This window comes from Rattus rattus, chromosome 14 (genome assembly GCF_011064425.1).
Source record: "Rattus rattus isolate New Zealand chromosome 14, Rrattus_CSIRO_v1, whole genome shotgun sequence".
NCBI lineage: Eukaryota > Metazoa > Chordata > Mammalia > Rodentia > Muridae > Rattus > Rattus rattus.
In genome coordinates, this window is record NC_046167.1 from 79,526,416 (window position 1) to 79,544,135 (window position 17,720).

At 47.7% G+C, this 17,720-nt stretch overlaps 1 protein-coding gene across 1 annotated transcript in view; it reads left to right on the forward strand.

The window, feature by feature from the left end:
- Nucleotides 1–692: 692 nt before the first annotated feature.
- The window catches only part of Slc28a3 (solute carrier family 28 member 3), a 49,536-nt gene continuing 32,508 nt past the window's right edge, over nucleotides 693–17,720 (forward strand). Inside the window, exon 1 of the mRNA XM_032884905.1 lies at nucleotides 693–809. Coding sequence (XP_032740796.1) covers nucleotides 693–809 — 117 coding nt within the window. The remainder of the gene's footprint in view (nucleotides 810–17,720) is intronic.

A 17,720-nucleotide genomic window follows, 5' to 3' on the forward strand; every position in this document is an offset into this window, starting at 1 on the left:
ACTTTTATGTCTACTGTCTCCCGGGGTTGAATTTTATAATTCTAGTTCTTCACTAATGAGAAGCTACCTGATAACAGCGATGAGGAGGAAGAAAGAGGAGAAGGAGAACGGGGCAAGGATGAAGAAGGAGCTATACAGTGAGTGGTCCATTTAAAACACTAGTAAGTATACTTAAGGAGCGAACAGTCTCCTTCTGCGCATGCGGCTGGCCCATCTCTGCAATTCCGTTTGTTCTTGGGGTTTGGGGATCCTCGGGGTGAAGCAGGGGCCAGACCTGCACCTGATTCTCATCCTTTTATTGTCTCTCCCATATCTCAAGTTTCTCCAGGCAGGATACAAAGTCGTGCACATTGTACCTTCCCCACGTCAGGCACAGATGCAGTAACACCTGCCTAGCCCCCAACGCCATCCACAGGAAGCGGGCGATTTTGCAAAGGACTACAGAGAAACCGGTGGCGGTTCCCGTTTGTGAGGAGAAATCTATCTATGCTGGCATCCCTGGAAAGAGGAAGGGGGTGGACGTGCTCAGAAAGAGGCCTCACCCCGCCCTCCTGCCCGCCCCGCCTGCCCCACCCCAACCAGGTTCCAGCCCAAGTCATTTAAAAGGTTATTGGAAAGGTTTCCAAACTGAGGCAGCAGCAGGTGGCCCTCTGACAGAGCGGAGGTGGTGCTTGCTCTCTCTCAGGCAGAGGATGTCCAGGTCAGACGCAGACCCTGGAAAGAATTCGGAGCCCAGTAAGAGCAAGATGAGCCTGGAGCTGAGGCCAACAGCCCCCAGCGACCAGGGCCGCCTCAACGAAGCCTTCCAGGTGAGCAGGGCTGAAAGGGGACCAAGCAGCCTGCTGTCTTCACATCTGGCAAGCTGAGTAAATAGAGCCGTGGGCTCTCTGAGCTGCAGCAAGAATGTTAATTCTTTTATGGGTACGCTTTAAGCCCATTCTTTTTTTTCCGAGTTGGACTCATGTGGGTTGGTAAACCTGAAATGTCTCTTTCAAAGTCTAGTCTCGATCTGGACTTCCCTCCTTAACTCCGGAAACAAACTGCCTTCCTCCCCCGTTCTTGTCCCTGGACTCACAGAGCGTTTCAGGATCTACCCTCGAGTTCCTCCCCAAAACCTGGGCAAGGGAAGGGCAGGCACCCCAGCCTCCCCCCCACCAACCTCTCACCCCGGTGGAGGCTGCAGAAACCCCGGTGGAATGTAGCCCAGAATCCTGCCCAGGACGTCCAATCTATGCAAAGCGTATTCTGAGCCAAGACTGCGGAGTGATTAATACACCTAGTATCGTATGTATCGGGGCTGGGTGCCACAGGTGGCCCGTGAGGGAGGCGGGTCCCTGAGCTGTACCCCGCCTGCCAGGAACCTGGATTTGAGCTGCTCCTTATTGGGCATGCAACATGAGAACTTTGAAACGATAGGGAAGTCTCAGCCACCCTGGGTTTCCTGGGCACTTAATGGGCAGAACATAATCTTTAAATAATAGTACAAAAAGTGGCGAGCAACGGTGCCTGTAGAGCCTGGTCTCCACCATGACTGGTCTTTATTCACAGCAGCGCCCATCCCACAGCTTATAGGTATAAGGGAGCCTGCAAGTTAAACCAATAAAAGACAGGATGACGGGAAGGGGGCAAGGGAGTGTGTAATCTCTACTAGCGTTTTAAATTTCACAGGCGTGGTGTCTCACAAAAAAGAGGCAACGTGTCCACAGGAGTGAACTCCAGGGCATGTGTGCAGTACCATTTATGTGTAGTGTGCACAGTACCATTTGTGTGTAGTGTGCACAGTACCATTTGTGTGTAGTGTGCAGTACCATTTGTGTGTAGTGTGCACAGTACCATTTGTGTGTAGTGTGCAGTACCATTTATGTGTAGTGTGCACAGTACCATTTGTGTGTAGTGTGCACAGTACCATTTACGTGTAGTGTGCACAGTACCATTTATGTGTAGTGTGCAGTACCATTTGTGTGTAGTGTGCAGTACCATTTATGTGTAGTGTGCAGTACCATTTATGTGTAGTGTGCACAGTACCATTTACGTGTATGTGGAGAAGCAACCAGAAAAGACTAGGGGCTGGGGCTTTAGGGTCCCAGTAAATTAATGCAAAGTGATGAGAACTAGTCGGAGAGTTGGTGGGAGTTAAGGGTCGTTGTCTCGAAGTTTATTTGTGAGGACTTGTCTTGGAACCATCTCTGCTGACACCTCTTCTCTGAGTGCACCATGGGAGGGAAACCTGTGGGCTTCGTTAGGAAGAGCAGAAGGGCAGAGGTTGCTTTTTCTTCGATGTCTTAAGCACAGATGCCATCCTGACAAACAGTTCGAGCTGCTCTTTCTGAAGCTTGTTTACCAGGGTTTTGTAGACCCGTATTTATTGGGTAGAATCACAGGTGCCCCCCTTACTATGGTCCGCCCTAAGAGGGAAGGAAAGCCAGTTCAAGGAGACAGTCATAGCTTTTGCCCTCAAGAAGCAGAGCAGGGCAATCACAGGAAGATACAACAGAAAACGCTGGCCAGCGCCAAGTCGGAGCTGAACGCACTGGGGAAGTGAGGCTTCAGGCGGGGCTGCCTGCTGAGAGGAGAAGGGGTTGGCAGAGCAAGAGCGGCAACAGGCTCTACAGGTTAAAGGGCCTAAGAGAGGAATTGGAGTCTGCAGTGGAGGTGGGGCAGGCGTGCAGGGCATGGAGGAGGCTGGTGGCACCCCACAATGTGGCCCGCATGAGCTAACGTGCGTAAGAGGAAGTCTACGGGCAGATTGTTACAGATGCTTCTTGTGACCCTGTTGAAGGATGAGTGTGTGTGGAGACACGGAATGAACTGCTTGCTCCAGAGTGAAGAAGGGTTGGGGTGGGGACAGGGAGGGGTAAGAGATGTTCTCCCTCTGCACTTCTGGTTTTCCTCTGCTAGATTGGATCAGAATGCTGCCTATGGCAAGGTTGTTGAGAAAACCCAACATGTGAATATATTTCCGCCATGGAAAGTTTCAGCTTGGAAGACACTCCTCTTGTTTAGCAAGGGCCTCCAAGAGAAAGGCTGTCGCATGGCAAGGAGTGAGCTCTGCTTGAGGCCTGTTGGTTGGGATTCCAAGCATCTCCATCAAGGGGTAGGTCCACCAGTGAGGCTTAAAGAACGAGGAAGATAGAGGATTGGAAGAAGGGAGCAGAGAGCGCCACCCACCGAGAGAGCCAAGCAGAGTCAGGCAGGAGAGAGCCACAGTCAACCAAAAGTCAAAACGCAGAGAAGTGGGAAGGACCAGACACCACAATCCTCGTGGCCCAGCTCCACACAGCCGATTGCAGGCGAACCCTACCATGCTGTTATCCTTGGCTAACCCTGCCCCACGCGCTGTATCCTTAACCTCCAGCTATGAATACCACACACCATCTGTGCTGCTTTTAAACCTTAGAGCCAGAAGCACAAGGCGCACCCTTGTCTGTCTTTAAACACACAGAATTAGGCAGAATGAAGACGAAGGCTTCCTGCTGGCCTCCATAGCGGTTCTAAGATTTCACTGTGATGTTATGGACGACTCTCCAGTCCCCTGCGGTTGCATTAACGTAAAGTTTCTGTCCCGTACACATTAATGCAAACGGACGTGGCGTTGTCAGGTTGGGGGATTTTCTTGGAGCTTCTAAAACTGCTGTAGAATCGGGCACACTCGTAACACCTTCCCAGAACACCAGAAACAGTTTGCTCTAGGTCATGCTTAGCAGTGGAATCTCTGGGGCACCGAAATAGAGCTATGCTTTTTTTGGTTGCTGCCTTGGTGTTTTGTTTTGTTTTGTTCTTTGGTTTATGGTTTTTTTTTGTTTTGTTTTGTTTTGTTTTGTTTTGTTTTGAGTCAGGATCTCATGTAGCCCAGGCTAGCTCCCTACTCTCCATGTATTTGAGGATGCTGGGATGAGAGGGGTGTAGGCCACAATGCCTGAATTAAGCATCCTAGGGGTCAAAAGCAGAACATCATGCATGCTGAACAAGCACCCCGCCAAGCCCAGATACTTTTGACGTCCACTAATAATGCCAAACTGGCTTCCTACGTGTTCATGCCCATTTAGACCCATCAGAAGGGCGTGAGTTCTTGTTTTCCCTCCATGGCCTCACCAGTTCTCGGTGGCTTTGTGAGTTTGGCCAGTCTGGTGAGTGTGGAGTAATACAGTTCTACAATTATCACTGACCAGGGTTTGGGCTGTTGTGGGGTTTGTTGTTGTCATTATTGTTATCGTTGTTGGTTGTCAGGCAGTTTTGTTGTGGTGAAAAATGTCCTCTCTCCACAGACCTAGACAGTGTAGGCCAGCGGTTAGCAAGAGGTACAAAAGCCAGGTGCCAGCATAAACAGCCTCCCTTTGTGAGTTGAAAGATCTAACCCTAACAGCAGAGAGTGCAGACAAGATGGCTCCTGCCAAGCCTGGTGACTGAGTTTCAGCCATGAGAGAAGTAAAGGGACCCTGGCAAGTTGTCCTCTGTCCTACCCAGGTGACCCTCAGACCCTACAGTTGCTCTGAAGTCGGCTAAGTCATGTGTGACTGTGCCTGTTCATAGTCCCTGCGCTCAGAGGCTGAGGCAGGAGAAGCACAGTCTGAGGCCAGCCTGGGCTACGTGGACTGCCCTCTGTATGGTTCATTGATTGAAGGCTTGCCTGACACACACACACAAGGGCCCCAGTTCCAGGCCCAGCACCACAGACAATGACAAAACACAAACAAAAAGTCAGTTGGGTGGGACCCACTTAGGCAAGGCTTGGAGCAGGACCAGTCGGGAAATTCACCTTGAGTCTGCACATACAGCACAGCTGAGTGACTCAATGAATGGGCTGTGGACCCAGCCAGGCAGGTTTAGAAAGCCTGCTTGGCAGGGATCGCACTGGAGAGGTCACAGGAGAAGTCCTGTCAGGGACGAGGGCTGCAGGAAAGCAGGTGTGCATGAGTTCATGGTCGGGTGGAATCCCAAAGATCAGGGAGGAGGGCCATCACCGTAAGGAGTCAGGGCAGGCTACTCAGGGGGGTTCTCAAAGCTCAGGAGCCTGACTGGAACTGCCTTTCGACTTTCCACACACGATTTAAAATGCAGAAAATGCAGGACGTGACTTGCTTTTGTTGTTTGTTTTGGGTTTGGGTTTGTTTGTGTGTTTGTCTGTTTCTTTGTTTTTCCAGATAGGGGTTTCCCTCTGTAGCCCTGGCTGTCCTTCTGGAACTTAGTTTGTAGACCAGGCTAGCCTTAGAACTCAGGGATCCTCCTGCCTCTGCCCAATGACTTCCACTAAGGGACAGTTTATTAATATCTTTATTCAATCTTTTTCATACATACACATAATGTCTCTTGATCATATCCAAACCCGGCACCCCCTTCCCCAGTTCCCTGCCGCTATAATATGTCAACTTATCCTCTCTCATCTTCCTGTCCGGTTATTTGTTTGTTTTGGTAAAGAAAGGTTTTTATTAAGTGCCTACTGTTTCCTAAAATGGGCCTGAGTGTGCCTTTGCCAACTTACGTCTGGAGAGAAAGAGTCCACTGGACTAAAACCAGAATCACATCCGTGATGCCCTCAGGAGGAGCTCTCGGGCTTAGTCCTCGGTTCAAACACTCCTAAAGTGATTACTTCAGAGAAGAGCCTCCTGATCCTCAGGGATTAGGCCCTAAGCAGAGAACATGGGGCAGAGTGTCCACGTCAACGCCATTGGTCACCTCTTCCCTTGGCACAATGTTTCTATGTTCTGCTGACGCCTACACTTGGATTTCTAAGTCTAGGTACCTCTTTTTTTTTCTTTCCATTTTTCTTTGTCAGACAAACGGTTGCCCAGTTTGTTCTTCTGAAAATGCCGCTGTTTGGTTTCGCTGATGTACTCTATTGCTCTAGCTTCTCTCTTCTGTCTTTGTTCTGCTCTTGGATTTCTCTGCTTCTGTGTCACCCAGGACCTTGCATGTGCTCGAGCGCGTAAGGCATCGCCGGCGGACTCCATCCCTTACCCTTCTAAGCATCCTTTGTCCATCGATTCAGTTTCCTGTTCTTTTCCTAGTTTCTTTCTGTGAAAGGTTAGGTCACAGAGCAAAGATCTTTTTATGACTTATTTTTATTTTATGTGAACGCTTGCATGTATGTCTACACCAGGTACTCCCCTGCCGTCCTCCGAGGACAGAAGAGAGTGTCAGACCCCCTGGAAGTGGGAGCCGCCACATGGGTGCTGGGAGTCCAACCTGATCCTCTGGAAGAGCAGACAGTGCTCTTAACTGCTGAGCCATCTCTCCAGCCCGTGACTTAAGATATTTTTCCTTGTGATACAAGCAATTACACACTCTGAATTTCCCTCCAGCCACTACGTTAGCTTTGTCTTGTAAGTTGTATGTATTTATTTCTAACTTATTTTAAGACAGTGTCTTACTTAGGGTTACTATTGCTATGATAAAACATCGTGGCCAAGAAGCAACTCAGGGAGGAAAGGGTTTGTTCAGCTTACACTGCCACATCACTGTTCATCACTGAGGGAAGTCAGGACTGGAACTCAAGCAGGTCAGGAAGCAGGAGATGATGCAGAGGCCATGGAGGGGTGCTGCTTACTGGCTTGTTCCTCATGACTTGCTCAGCTTGCTTTCTTATACAACCCAGGACCACCAGCCCAGGGGTGTCCCCACTAACAACAGCTGGGCCCTCCCACATCAATCACTAATTAAGAAAATGTCCTACAGGCTTACCAAAGCCTGATTTTTATGGAGGCATTTTCTCAATTGAGGCCCTTTCCTCTCCAGCAACTCTAGCTTGTGCCAAGTCACCATAAATCTAGCCAGAACAGAGTGTCACTGTGATACCCTGTCCGGTCTGAAATTCAGGATGTGCATTAAGCTGGCCTCAAACTCAAAAACCCGCCTACCTCCGCCTCCAAATGCTGAGACTAAAGGCATGTGTCATCATGGCCAGCCATACATTTTTTTTTTTTTTTTTTTTTTTTTTTTTTTTGGTTCTTTTTTTTTGGAGCTGGGGACCCGAACCCAGGGCCTTGCGCCCCTAGGTAAGGGCTCTACCGCTGAGCTAAATCCCCAGCCCCCCAGCCATACATTTCTAGATAGTTCCTTCTCCCCTTTTGAGGAGACAGGGTCTCACATAGCCAAAGCTGCCTTTGAATTTGCCATGCAGCTGAGGGTGGCCTTGAATCCCCTGTCTCAGCCGGGTCCCTGAATCCTGCCCTGTGCTGGAATTACTGGCACGGCAGTCACATCTGTTTTATGGGATGCTGGAGCTGGAGCAGGGCTTGAACCTGCTGAGGAAATGCTCTACCCGCTGAGCTCTGAAGCTGCCTCTCAGTATTCTCTGGAGAATATTCTGGCTGAGAGGCCAGGCTTTTAAAGGCTTGGTTTCCTTCAGCCTTCTGAACACATTTAAATTAGATACTATAACGTGTTTGCCGACTAAGTCCCGACATCAAGTCCTTCCGGGCATTTCCGACTACTGCTCCTTTCCTCAGTGCGAGCCATCACATCCATTTGTGTGTCTCACGACTTTTTTATTTGAAGTTGAGCTTTCAAAACTGTAATGTGGCAGTTTATGAAAACTACTTACGCACTCGTAATTAGAGATTTTTTTGTTTGTTTATTTATTTTGGTTTTGTCTTTGAGACAGGGGCTTCCTTTGTAGCTCCAGTAGGCCTTGAATCTGCGACAAACAGATTAAAGAGTGGCACTTGTCTGGGGAAGCTCCCTCCATGGCTGGCGTCTCCCAGCTTCTCTTTGTGGCTGAGGGAGAAAGTGTTTTCACAAGACTGTCCGTGTCTTAACTGACTCTCCAAGGCGGGATTTAAGAGAGCCTCTTTTTGTAGAGGGAAAAATGCAAGCTGGGGGGTTTTCGAAGGAGTCCGGTGACACAAGGACTTGGCAAGTAGATTGTACAGAAGCACACAGCAGGCAGATCCTCTTGTCAGAAGGTCTCAAGATATCTCAAGATTCCTTGGAAGAAACGCTTATCAGGGTAGGATACAATCAAGGTTGTGTGAGTCAAACTTTATAGAGCAGGGAGCAAGTCAAATTCCAGCAACTGTTAAAAGTGCCTTCAACTGGAATTGTGCAGCAAACAAAAAAGAAGTTACTGCGGCCTTACAACGAGACAGCTCTTCACTTTAACATGGAGGCAAGCTGGGCCATCACATGGATGCTAGGAAGAAAACTGCAGGCCTCTACGAGAACCGCTCTTGCTCTTAGCCGAGCCACTCTCCAGCCCTCAAACCTTTGTTCTTTTACTTTGCTTCTGAGAGCCAAAGCTGACTGACTTAAAGTGCGGCCTACAGATTCAGCAGACGTTTACCGAGCCCTGACGCTGTGCCAGCCATTAGACCAAGAGCCACAAACAGAAGGCCACTGTTTGACTGTCATCAAACAGTGACAAATTAGTACCACTCGTGTGTACAAAAATCTATTCCTGGCATAGAAGGTGCCCTCACCTTGCCTGGGGGAAATCAGGGAGTCACTTCCCACCTGTGCCAAGTGAACATTTTATATACATTTTATATATATTTTAATTCTTCTATTCAATGCACAAACTATGCTGAGATACCATCCCAGGCTAGACAGGGGGAGAGCACTGAGCACAGGATGTTACTGCCAAGCTATTTTCTATGTTGTATCTGGGGTTTTAAGATTTACTTATTTATTAAATATAAGTACACTGTAAATCTTCGGACATACCAGAAGGCATCAGATCTTACTACAAATGGTTGTGAGCCTCCATGTGGTTGCTGGGATTTGAACTCAGGACCTCTGGAAGTGCAGTCAGGTCTCTTAACCACTGAGCCATCTCTCCAGCCCCTCTATGTTGTATTTTATGAAGAATGGGAAGGTAGGAGGGGTGAGACGCTGGAGATGGACAGGGTAGACAAGGGAGGCAGACACAATGCAACCCATGGCCCCCGACGTATCTCAGGGCTGTCTGCTCAGTACAAGATCCTGGTCCCACAGTTCTAAAACCAGTGAAACACTTAAAATTGGATTTCCGTATTCTGTGTACTCAAAAACATGCTAGAATAAACCAGCAAGCCTGGGGATAGTTGGATCTAAAGTAATGGCATGAATTCTCCATGAAGCATGGTCAGAGAGCAGCCTGCTGATGTGAGGTGAGCTCTTTATGCCACGAGAAGGTGTCGTCACAGCCCAAAGGGGGCCAAGATGGGCAAATCCGTGACGTCACACATTAGCCTTACCTCCCCATCTTTGGGAGAATAGCAAAGCCACAGGAGCTGTGGGTTGTGACCCAATACACCACCCAACCCCCAAGCTTCCTTCAGTGTCCTACCTGTCAACTTTATCATTTTAGAGTTTTGTGAGCTTTACAACACTTCAAAGGTTTCTCTCTGTGTGTGGCCTAGTTGTCTTAGGACTAGCTCTATAGACCAGGCTGACCTTGCACTCAGAGATCTGTCTGCCTCTGTCTCCCGCCTACACCACCCACCCACCCCAACACACACACACACACACACACACACACACACACACACACACACACACAACCTGCCAGACTTAAAGGCAAGCACCACAACACCCAACTTAAACATCTCTAACTAAAGTAACCGAATTCAGAGTTTCTATCAAACCTGATTGTGTCAGGGACACTGGGAAAGAGGAAGTTAGAGATCCCCCCGACCTGGTTTGTAGGCTTTGAAAAGAAAAAAGATCTCACCAAGTCACTGGCCTGTACAGGCAAAGCAAAGGGGACAAAGAGGGGAGGGGGTCCTTGGTGACCTGTAACGGATCCAGCAGGGAAGAACGGAGTGATGAGAGTCATCCCGCTTCCTCTTGGCCCATGTGGCCAGTTCCTCATTCCCCATGCAAAGCACAGGCCCTCCCTCACGTCAGAGAAGAGGAGGAAGATCTGGGAGAGCAAGCCAGGGCAGCCCAGGGGGCAGGAAAGCCTGCCTCCAGGTACTGACTGTACCCCATGTGGTGGAGACGTCGCTTGGACAAGCGTCCTCTTGCCAATGGGAAGACAGTGATAAATCTGGAGCAGGAAGCACCACAAATGGGAAAGAGAAAAGCCACACTCTAGGTAAGGTAGGAAAAGCAGAGGTCGTGCAGGCAGACTTGAGTCAGGATATGTGGATCTGCAACCTACAAACACATACACAAGTACACACGCACACGCACGTGTGCACATACATGAGTGCATGCAGGAAGATACACATATACGCACATGTACTATGCACACATGTACACAGACATATGTGTGCACACACATACACAGACACACACACTCCAACACACACAGGCATGTACACACCACTCAAACAAGTTTTCCTAACTTCTCTACTTGAGTCTCATCCGACAGATGTCTCAGCAGTTAAGAGGAGCAGGAACTATTCCTCCAGAGGAGGACCAGGGTCACATTAACCTCCAGTGCCAGGATATCCAAGGCTGCTGGTCTCCGTTGGCACCCACACTGATATGCACATCCCCACAGGCGGATCCACACACATACGCAGTTAAAAATAAAAAGAAATTCTCAGGGAAAAAGCAAACAGGCGAGGGCTGGAGAGATGGCTCGGTGGCTTAAGAGCACTCGTGGCTCTGACAGGAGAGGCGTGTTCAGTTTTCAGCAGGCACGGGGAAGCTCACATCCAACATTCCCTTTCCAGGATATCTGACCTCTGCAGATACCAGGCCCCAAAGCTGGAGCCCCCAGAGGCCCCGCTTCTTGCCACAATGCGCATGGGCAGTGCGTGGAAAGCGCAGACGTCAGCAATGATCTCACACCACTTAGTACGCACTGTTTGGGATCAGAATAAAGTAAGTCAGAAGTCTGAGTGTGAAGTCACGCGCCTCTTGTATCAAACTCTGGGGTCCACTGATGTGAGGCCGGGAAGACGCCGCCCCAAGCCCCATGCTCCCCCACGTGACTCCCCGCAATCCTGAGCTTCGGGTCCAGGCTCTCATAAATGCTCCACCACTAAGATCTGTCCTTAGCCTTCCCCTTTTTACGGGAAACCAGGTCTTAATGCGGTAACAGCGCAGGCCTTGAATGTACAATCCTCCTGCCCCAGCCTCCTGAGCATTACCCAGGGAGAGAGAACTTTGACTGGAAATTTGTTGAATTCCCCTTTTCCCAGGTGTGTCAAGTTGACATCTGAAGCAAACAGTGGCACGCTCGTTTCTACCTACTTATTATTTAGGCAAATGTTTTTCTTAAAATGCTTATGGTATATAAGTGTGTTGTATGTGTTTCTGTTTAGTCTGTATCTATTTAACCAGCAGCCCTTTGATGTGTGAGTACCTGATTTACAAGTTAATTTAGAAACCCCCCACAAAAGAACTATGTTCCAGATGTAACTTGAGTTCAATGTCACTGAATATGCAATGCAGGTAGGCCCCTAACTTATGACCTGTGTTTATTATTTGTTTTTGAAAGAGGAGTGAAGGAGGATAGGGAGAGAGGAAAGACAGAGACAGACAGATGGGCAGACAGAGACAGACAGACAGAGACAAAGAAAGAGAGACTCTCTGCTATGTAGCCCTGGCTGGTCTCGAACTCACTATATAGACAAATCTGCCCTCAAGCCAAATTGTGATAATCATATGTTAATCATTACAGAAGCACCCGCAATTTTATGAACTGTTTCAAGAGAGAAGTTGCAGACTGACAGCGTCTGTGATGACTGCCACTGTCTCTTGGCACCCCCCCTCCCCCATCCACACTTCACCCATGATGTTTTATTCCTGTCTCTCACTGGGGCAAATCACTAAGGCATTACGAAGGCAGTGTATACCTGGGGCCCCAGCCCCTGGAAGGCAGAGATTGGGAAATGGTGTGTCCGTGGCCCATCCTGTTACAGGAGTTTTTAAGGTCTAACCTGGACTTTGCCCGGCCCGACAAGTTACGATTCAGCCTCCTGTCCCCAGTACACCAGTCACCATTTGGTGACAAGCAGAGAAAGGAGACTTATTGGAAAGAAGAGGGAACTGGTCATCTTCAAGGCCCTCCATATGAGGTGCAGGTCTAAGCAAAGGGTGGGGGTTGTGTAATTAAGTGATCCTGGCCACGATGTATTCCTGCCCATCACTCATCCTTGACCTTCCCTGTGTCTGCTCTGGTCAGTTAAGCATGGTGACCTACTGTCAGAACTGTGTGCGATCTCTTCCCACTCTGGCTAGCGGCAGGCTTCCCTGCCCCCAGCGTGAGATTCCTGGAGTATTTTGAATTCTATTAGATAGTCTGAGAGCAGAAGTGTCTCTCTTTAAAATATCTTCTCTACTGCCAGGAAGGTCGAAACCCTGGACTACAGTATAAGATTCTGTTTCGAAAGAAAGAAAGAAAGAAAGAAAGAAAGAAAGAAAGAAAGAAAGAAAGAAAGAAAGAAAGGAAGGAAGGAGGGAGGGGGGGAGGGAGGGAGAATTAGACGACATATAAGCATTCCTAATCACAAACATTTATCAGGAGCCTTAAAGAGAAAAGACTTCCCACCATGATTGGGTGTGGCAGACCAAAAGGATAATTATAAACATGAAAACTCACCTGTAGTTGCCCAGAAGTCCTTGTTTACTTTCTCTCTCCCCAGCATCTGGTGATTTGCTGGTGCCTGTTCCACGTGATAAGCAAGTTATGCTTTTGAAATTACAGATACAGTCAAGTTCATTCCAAGTAGCCTACGACATGGCATCTTGAGGTTGGGGACATAGCTCACTGGTGGGGACACTTGCTTCCCAAGTACAGTGCCCTGGGTTTGATCCCAGCACCATGAGAAAGAAGAGGGGGAAATGAACAGGCACCTTGAATGTCTTGACAGTTGTCGTCACAACTACAATTAAGCAATCAAATATCTGATTTCTGGTGCCAGAACCCCATGCCATAGGAGCCACATACGCCATTCCTTCACCTAGCCACAGGTGCCTCTCCCACGGGTGTACAGTTATTAGTTGCTGGAAGGATGAATGAGAAAACTCAGGACACTTCCAGAACATTCAGGGCTGAGGAAAAAGGGCCCTAGAAGCACAGTAAAGGGAGGAGGCAGTCTGAAGCCAGGAGGAAACACTCGAACTGTGATAGCCATCGGGCAGACAGAGGAAGGGGACAAGGACATTTTAAAGAGGACTAGGGCCTTGTATGACAAAAACTGGATTTAGGGACACAGAAAAACATTGAAACTCAGGAAACAGACGTAAAAGCAGTGAGCTCAAAGAAAAGGCTGACTTCCTCAGCGAGGAAAGGTGACTGGCTACCTAAGGATTCTTGGCCTCAGGATAAAAAGAGTTAATAACAGCGGGAATATTGAAGGTGCACAGGAGGAAGGCTGCACACCCATCTCCTGCTATACCAAAACAACAGAAATTGGGTTAAAATAATAAAGTAACAGAGAGCAGTCTAAAAGGAAAAGAAGAAATTTCCTCACAGTTCTGGAGGCTCAGAAATCTGTGACAGGGGTAGGGGAGAGAACAAGAGAGCGGCCCTCAGAGTCATGGTTATGCTTGTCCAATGTTTTGTCCACTTGTCACCAGTGAAAGTCACCTGGGAAGGGAGACTCTTCACTGAGGAGTTAGATTGCCCTGCAGGCAAGTCTGGGGGACACTTACCTTGACTAATGATTGATGTCAGAGGGCCCAGTCCACTGTAGGGCCTATCCAGACCATGGAGAAGAGGTTCATCAGCTACACGTGGAGAATCACACCGGGGCTTGCCTGAGAGAGGCCTGGCCATACACCTGCTCTCAGGATCAGCTGCCTGGTGCTTGGAGACTTCTCTGGTCCTCTCCCTTCTGATGTATCTTAGACCTTCTGACAGGACTATCTACCTTTACATCACACAGGCTAAATCATACAGGAAATCAGAACCAGGCAGAAGTCATCATATACAACACAAATTATTGGGGAGCACAAAAGTCAACCAACCTTAGGAGAATGGGAGAGCCAGGCATGGCTACGCACTGTCGTCTTAGCACTTGAGAGGAGGAGGCAGGGGATTGTTGTCAGGGAGCATACTAGGAAAGGAACAGACTAACATTGTAAGAAACAGACTAACGTATTTGTATCTTTCTGTAACATCAGACTTTACAGAATAACAATGAATCTGCAAGGTAAGGTATTCAATGGCAACACTGTGGCACACAATGCCGCTTTTCTGGACAGCCCGGCTGCCTGCCTAGTCTGAGTGGACCTGACACAGCACGAGTCACCTGAGAGGAGAGAGCCTCAATTGAGCAACTGCCTCCACGAGACTGCTCCCCTAGGGCATTTTCTTAATTAGTGACTGGGGACAAAGCTGAGCCTATTGTGAGCAGAGCCACACCCGGGCTGGTAGTTCTGAGTTCCACAAGAAAGCAGGTTGAGCAAGCCATGGGAGCAAACCCGTGAGCAGCACCCCTCCACGGCCTCTGCGTCAGCCGCTGACTTCAGGCTCCTGCCCTGCTTGAATTCTTGCCCTGATGTAGAAGTGTAGGCCAAATAAACCTTTCCTCCCTACGTTATTTTTGGTCATGGTGTTTCATCACAGCAACAGTAATCCTTACTAATACGCTTGCCTTATAAGGTAAGCATAGGCTCTTTTTTTTTTTTAAGATTTATTTATTTATTTATTTATTTAATATAAGTACACTGTCGCTGTCTTCAGACACACCAGAAGAGGGCATCAGATCCCATTACAGATGGTTGTGAGCCACCATGTGGTTGCTGGGAATTGAACTCAGGACCTCTGGAAGAGCAGCCAGTGCTCTTAACCACTGAGCCATCTCTCTAACCCAATACAGATCCATTTATTTATTTATTTATTTATTTATTTATTTATTTATTTTTAATTTTTCGAGACAAGGTCTCACCATATAGCCCTGAATGACCTGGAACCCATTACATAGACCTGAATGGTCTAAAAAGCCACCTGTTTCTGAGTACTGGGGTTAAAAATGCGCTGCACCGGGGCCGGCTGTGTTTTACTTTTTATTCCTATGGCTTATGTGTGTTTGTGTGGGCCTGCGTCACAGGAGTGCAGGTGCCCACACTGGCCAGAAGAGGACATCAGGTCCTCTTGAATTACAGGTGTTAGTGAGCCACTGTGTGCGAGCTTGGAATGGAGGTTGGGTCCTTTGCAAGGTCAGCAAGGGCTCTACTGACCCTCTCCGCTACCCTCCTAGCTGGGCTTGCTGTTGCTTGGTTTGGTTTTGGTTTTCACTTGGTTGCTTGGTTTGTTTGGTTTTGTTTTTTGTTTTCTGTTGTTCTTTTGGGTTTTTTTTTTTGTTTTGTTTTGTTTTTTCTTGTTTTGGTTTTGTTTGTTTGGTTGGTTGGCTTATCTATGCAGCTCCAGCTGTCCTGGAACTCACTATGTAGACTAAGCTGGCGTCTACCTGTTTGTTTCCTGAGTCCTGGCACTGAAGGCATGTGCCACCAGGCTCAGCCATTAAGTTCTATTAATGTGTGAAGTTTGCATTGTAAATTTTCCTGTTTATAAATGTACAAGTGAACCCAAAAGCTCATTGTTTGCTCTTTAAAAAAACACTGACCTGATTTATTGTAGAATTATGGTTCTATGTTCTCCATTCTCCATATATGAACTTGGAAAAATATAGGCCTTACCTTATTTCAATATGTTCTAATAACATGATAGCTTTTTTTTTTTTACAGATTTAAAATATAAGGTGGTTGTTTACAAACCAATCTCGTTCCTCTCTGAAAATAATGTTTAAGCTTTTAAAATATATTTTTTAAAGATTTGTTTATTTATTCTATATAAGTACCCTGTCGCTGTCTTCAGACACACCAGAAGAGGGTACCAGACCCCATTACAGATGGTTGTGAGCCACCATGTGGTTGCTGGGATTTGAACTCAGGACCTCTGGAAGAGCAATCAGTGCTCTTAACCACTGAGCCCTGTTTATTTTGTGTGCATTGAGTGTCTTTGCCTGCATGTATGTGTACTGAGTATATGTACTACCTGAGGAGTCCAGAAAAAGGCATCAGCTACCCTGGAACCAATGTTACAGACATCCGTGAGCCATCCCATGGGTGCTGGGGCCTGGCTTAGGCCCTCTGCATGAGCAGTAGGTCCTCTGAACCGCTAAGCCATTTCTTCCTTCTTTTAATTCTTGAAGCTAAAGCAGCTAACATGGGCACATGAATCTGTAGATAAAATTCTCAAGGGTTGCAGTATGCATCCTTAAGTTTGAAAGGGAATCATTTACACACTAATTAAATGGAAGAGAATTAAATATATCTTTAACACGTAGTAAAAGTTGCAAATCATTTGCTAATGGGCGTTATTGACTGCATTATCTGGCAAGAGAAACAGCAGGTTTTAAGATAATTGGAAAGGCGGGGCCATGTATTCATCAGCAGGCAGTGCTGTAAGACACTCGTGTGTGCTTTTGACATACTTTGAATGTGACATTCACCTTGTGCATCTCCTCTTCGTCCACAGTGGTATCTCATACATAATTCTATATTGCTTAGGATATTAATACAGCGCATGAGCTTCTGTGTGAAGATTTGTTTGGGTTTGAAATTATAGTCTTGTGCTGGGCATTACAGACAGCCGCAGCACAGACACTGGTAGAAATCTTTTATTTCTGAAAGTTAAAATCTCTTGCTGCTCCCAAATCCGTATGACCGATACATACTTACCAACTGAAAAGTAGCAAACGCGATCAGCTAGCTAAGTTTGCTTTTCCTTGTTAAAGTAGACTGCCTCTTCATCTACACCCACCCTATTCTATCGTCTGAATCATGGTTATCGTCTTTCATAATTGCCCTGTATTTAAAAAAAGAATTTAAGACAAGTTAGTGGTCTACACCGTGACTGAATGGAGGATTCTGCGACCGTACAACTTTAGCCTCAGCGACGTCATCTGGACGACATCTCAGAAGCGGTCCATAGAGTCTGAATTCAGAGCGTTGGATATTTTTTCCCAGAAAGAACGAGTCAAGACACTGATATCAGGAAAATCAGTGCAGACAGATTTCACTCCGTAATTAGCTTCAGTTTCTCCAGAGGAGAGTGGGCCTTCTGAGGAAGAATGAGGAAACAGGGAGAGGTTCCGGCCCAGTCAGAGGTGTGGACATTGCAAAAAGCAGGAAAGGGTAGGAGGATGTGCTAACCCACAGTTACTTAAGTCCGGCTCCTCCTATGGCCAAGTGGACTTGGCTGCCTTCCCCGCCCCCACATTCCCCACCCCCACACGTTCGCCAAGGGTCTAAGTCAGCTCTGGGCGGAGAAGCTAGGTGGAGACCTCCAGGGGGCAGTGAAAGGGTTTACTAGAGAAAATTAGCTCTCTGGCTGTTCAGGAGTCTGCCTCCTCTGTGCTGTCAGCTCTTAGACGTCACGTTAGTGGTTGTTGAGTCTCTTCCTGTGGGAAAATGTGCAGAGAGACTACGGTTCCTCATAGGTCAAGACAAAGGTCTAAGGCGTAAAGGGCCCTGACCAGAGTCTGGCCTTTGTCGTTAACCACTTCCACATGCTGGAAACCGCACTCCCACCAGAACATGTGCATGCCCACAGCCATCACGTCTAACCTTGCCCTAGTCGGTCAGTCTGGAGTTCCTTTTGGGTTCACAAGAGTGGCTGATTTCTCCTTAGTCACCAGAAAAGCAACAAACAGCACACTTCAGTTCAACAGCGTCAAGTGGGTTGTTTGCGGTTTGTTTGTTTTGTTTTTTTTTTCAAGAGTCCAGAGATATCTTCTACACTAATTCCTTTTCCTGTCACCATGGTCACCATGACATGTTTCCATGTCACAAACGCATTTTAGGCCTATTGGTGGCACACGCCTTTAATCCCTACAGGG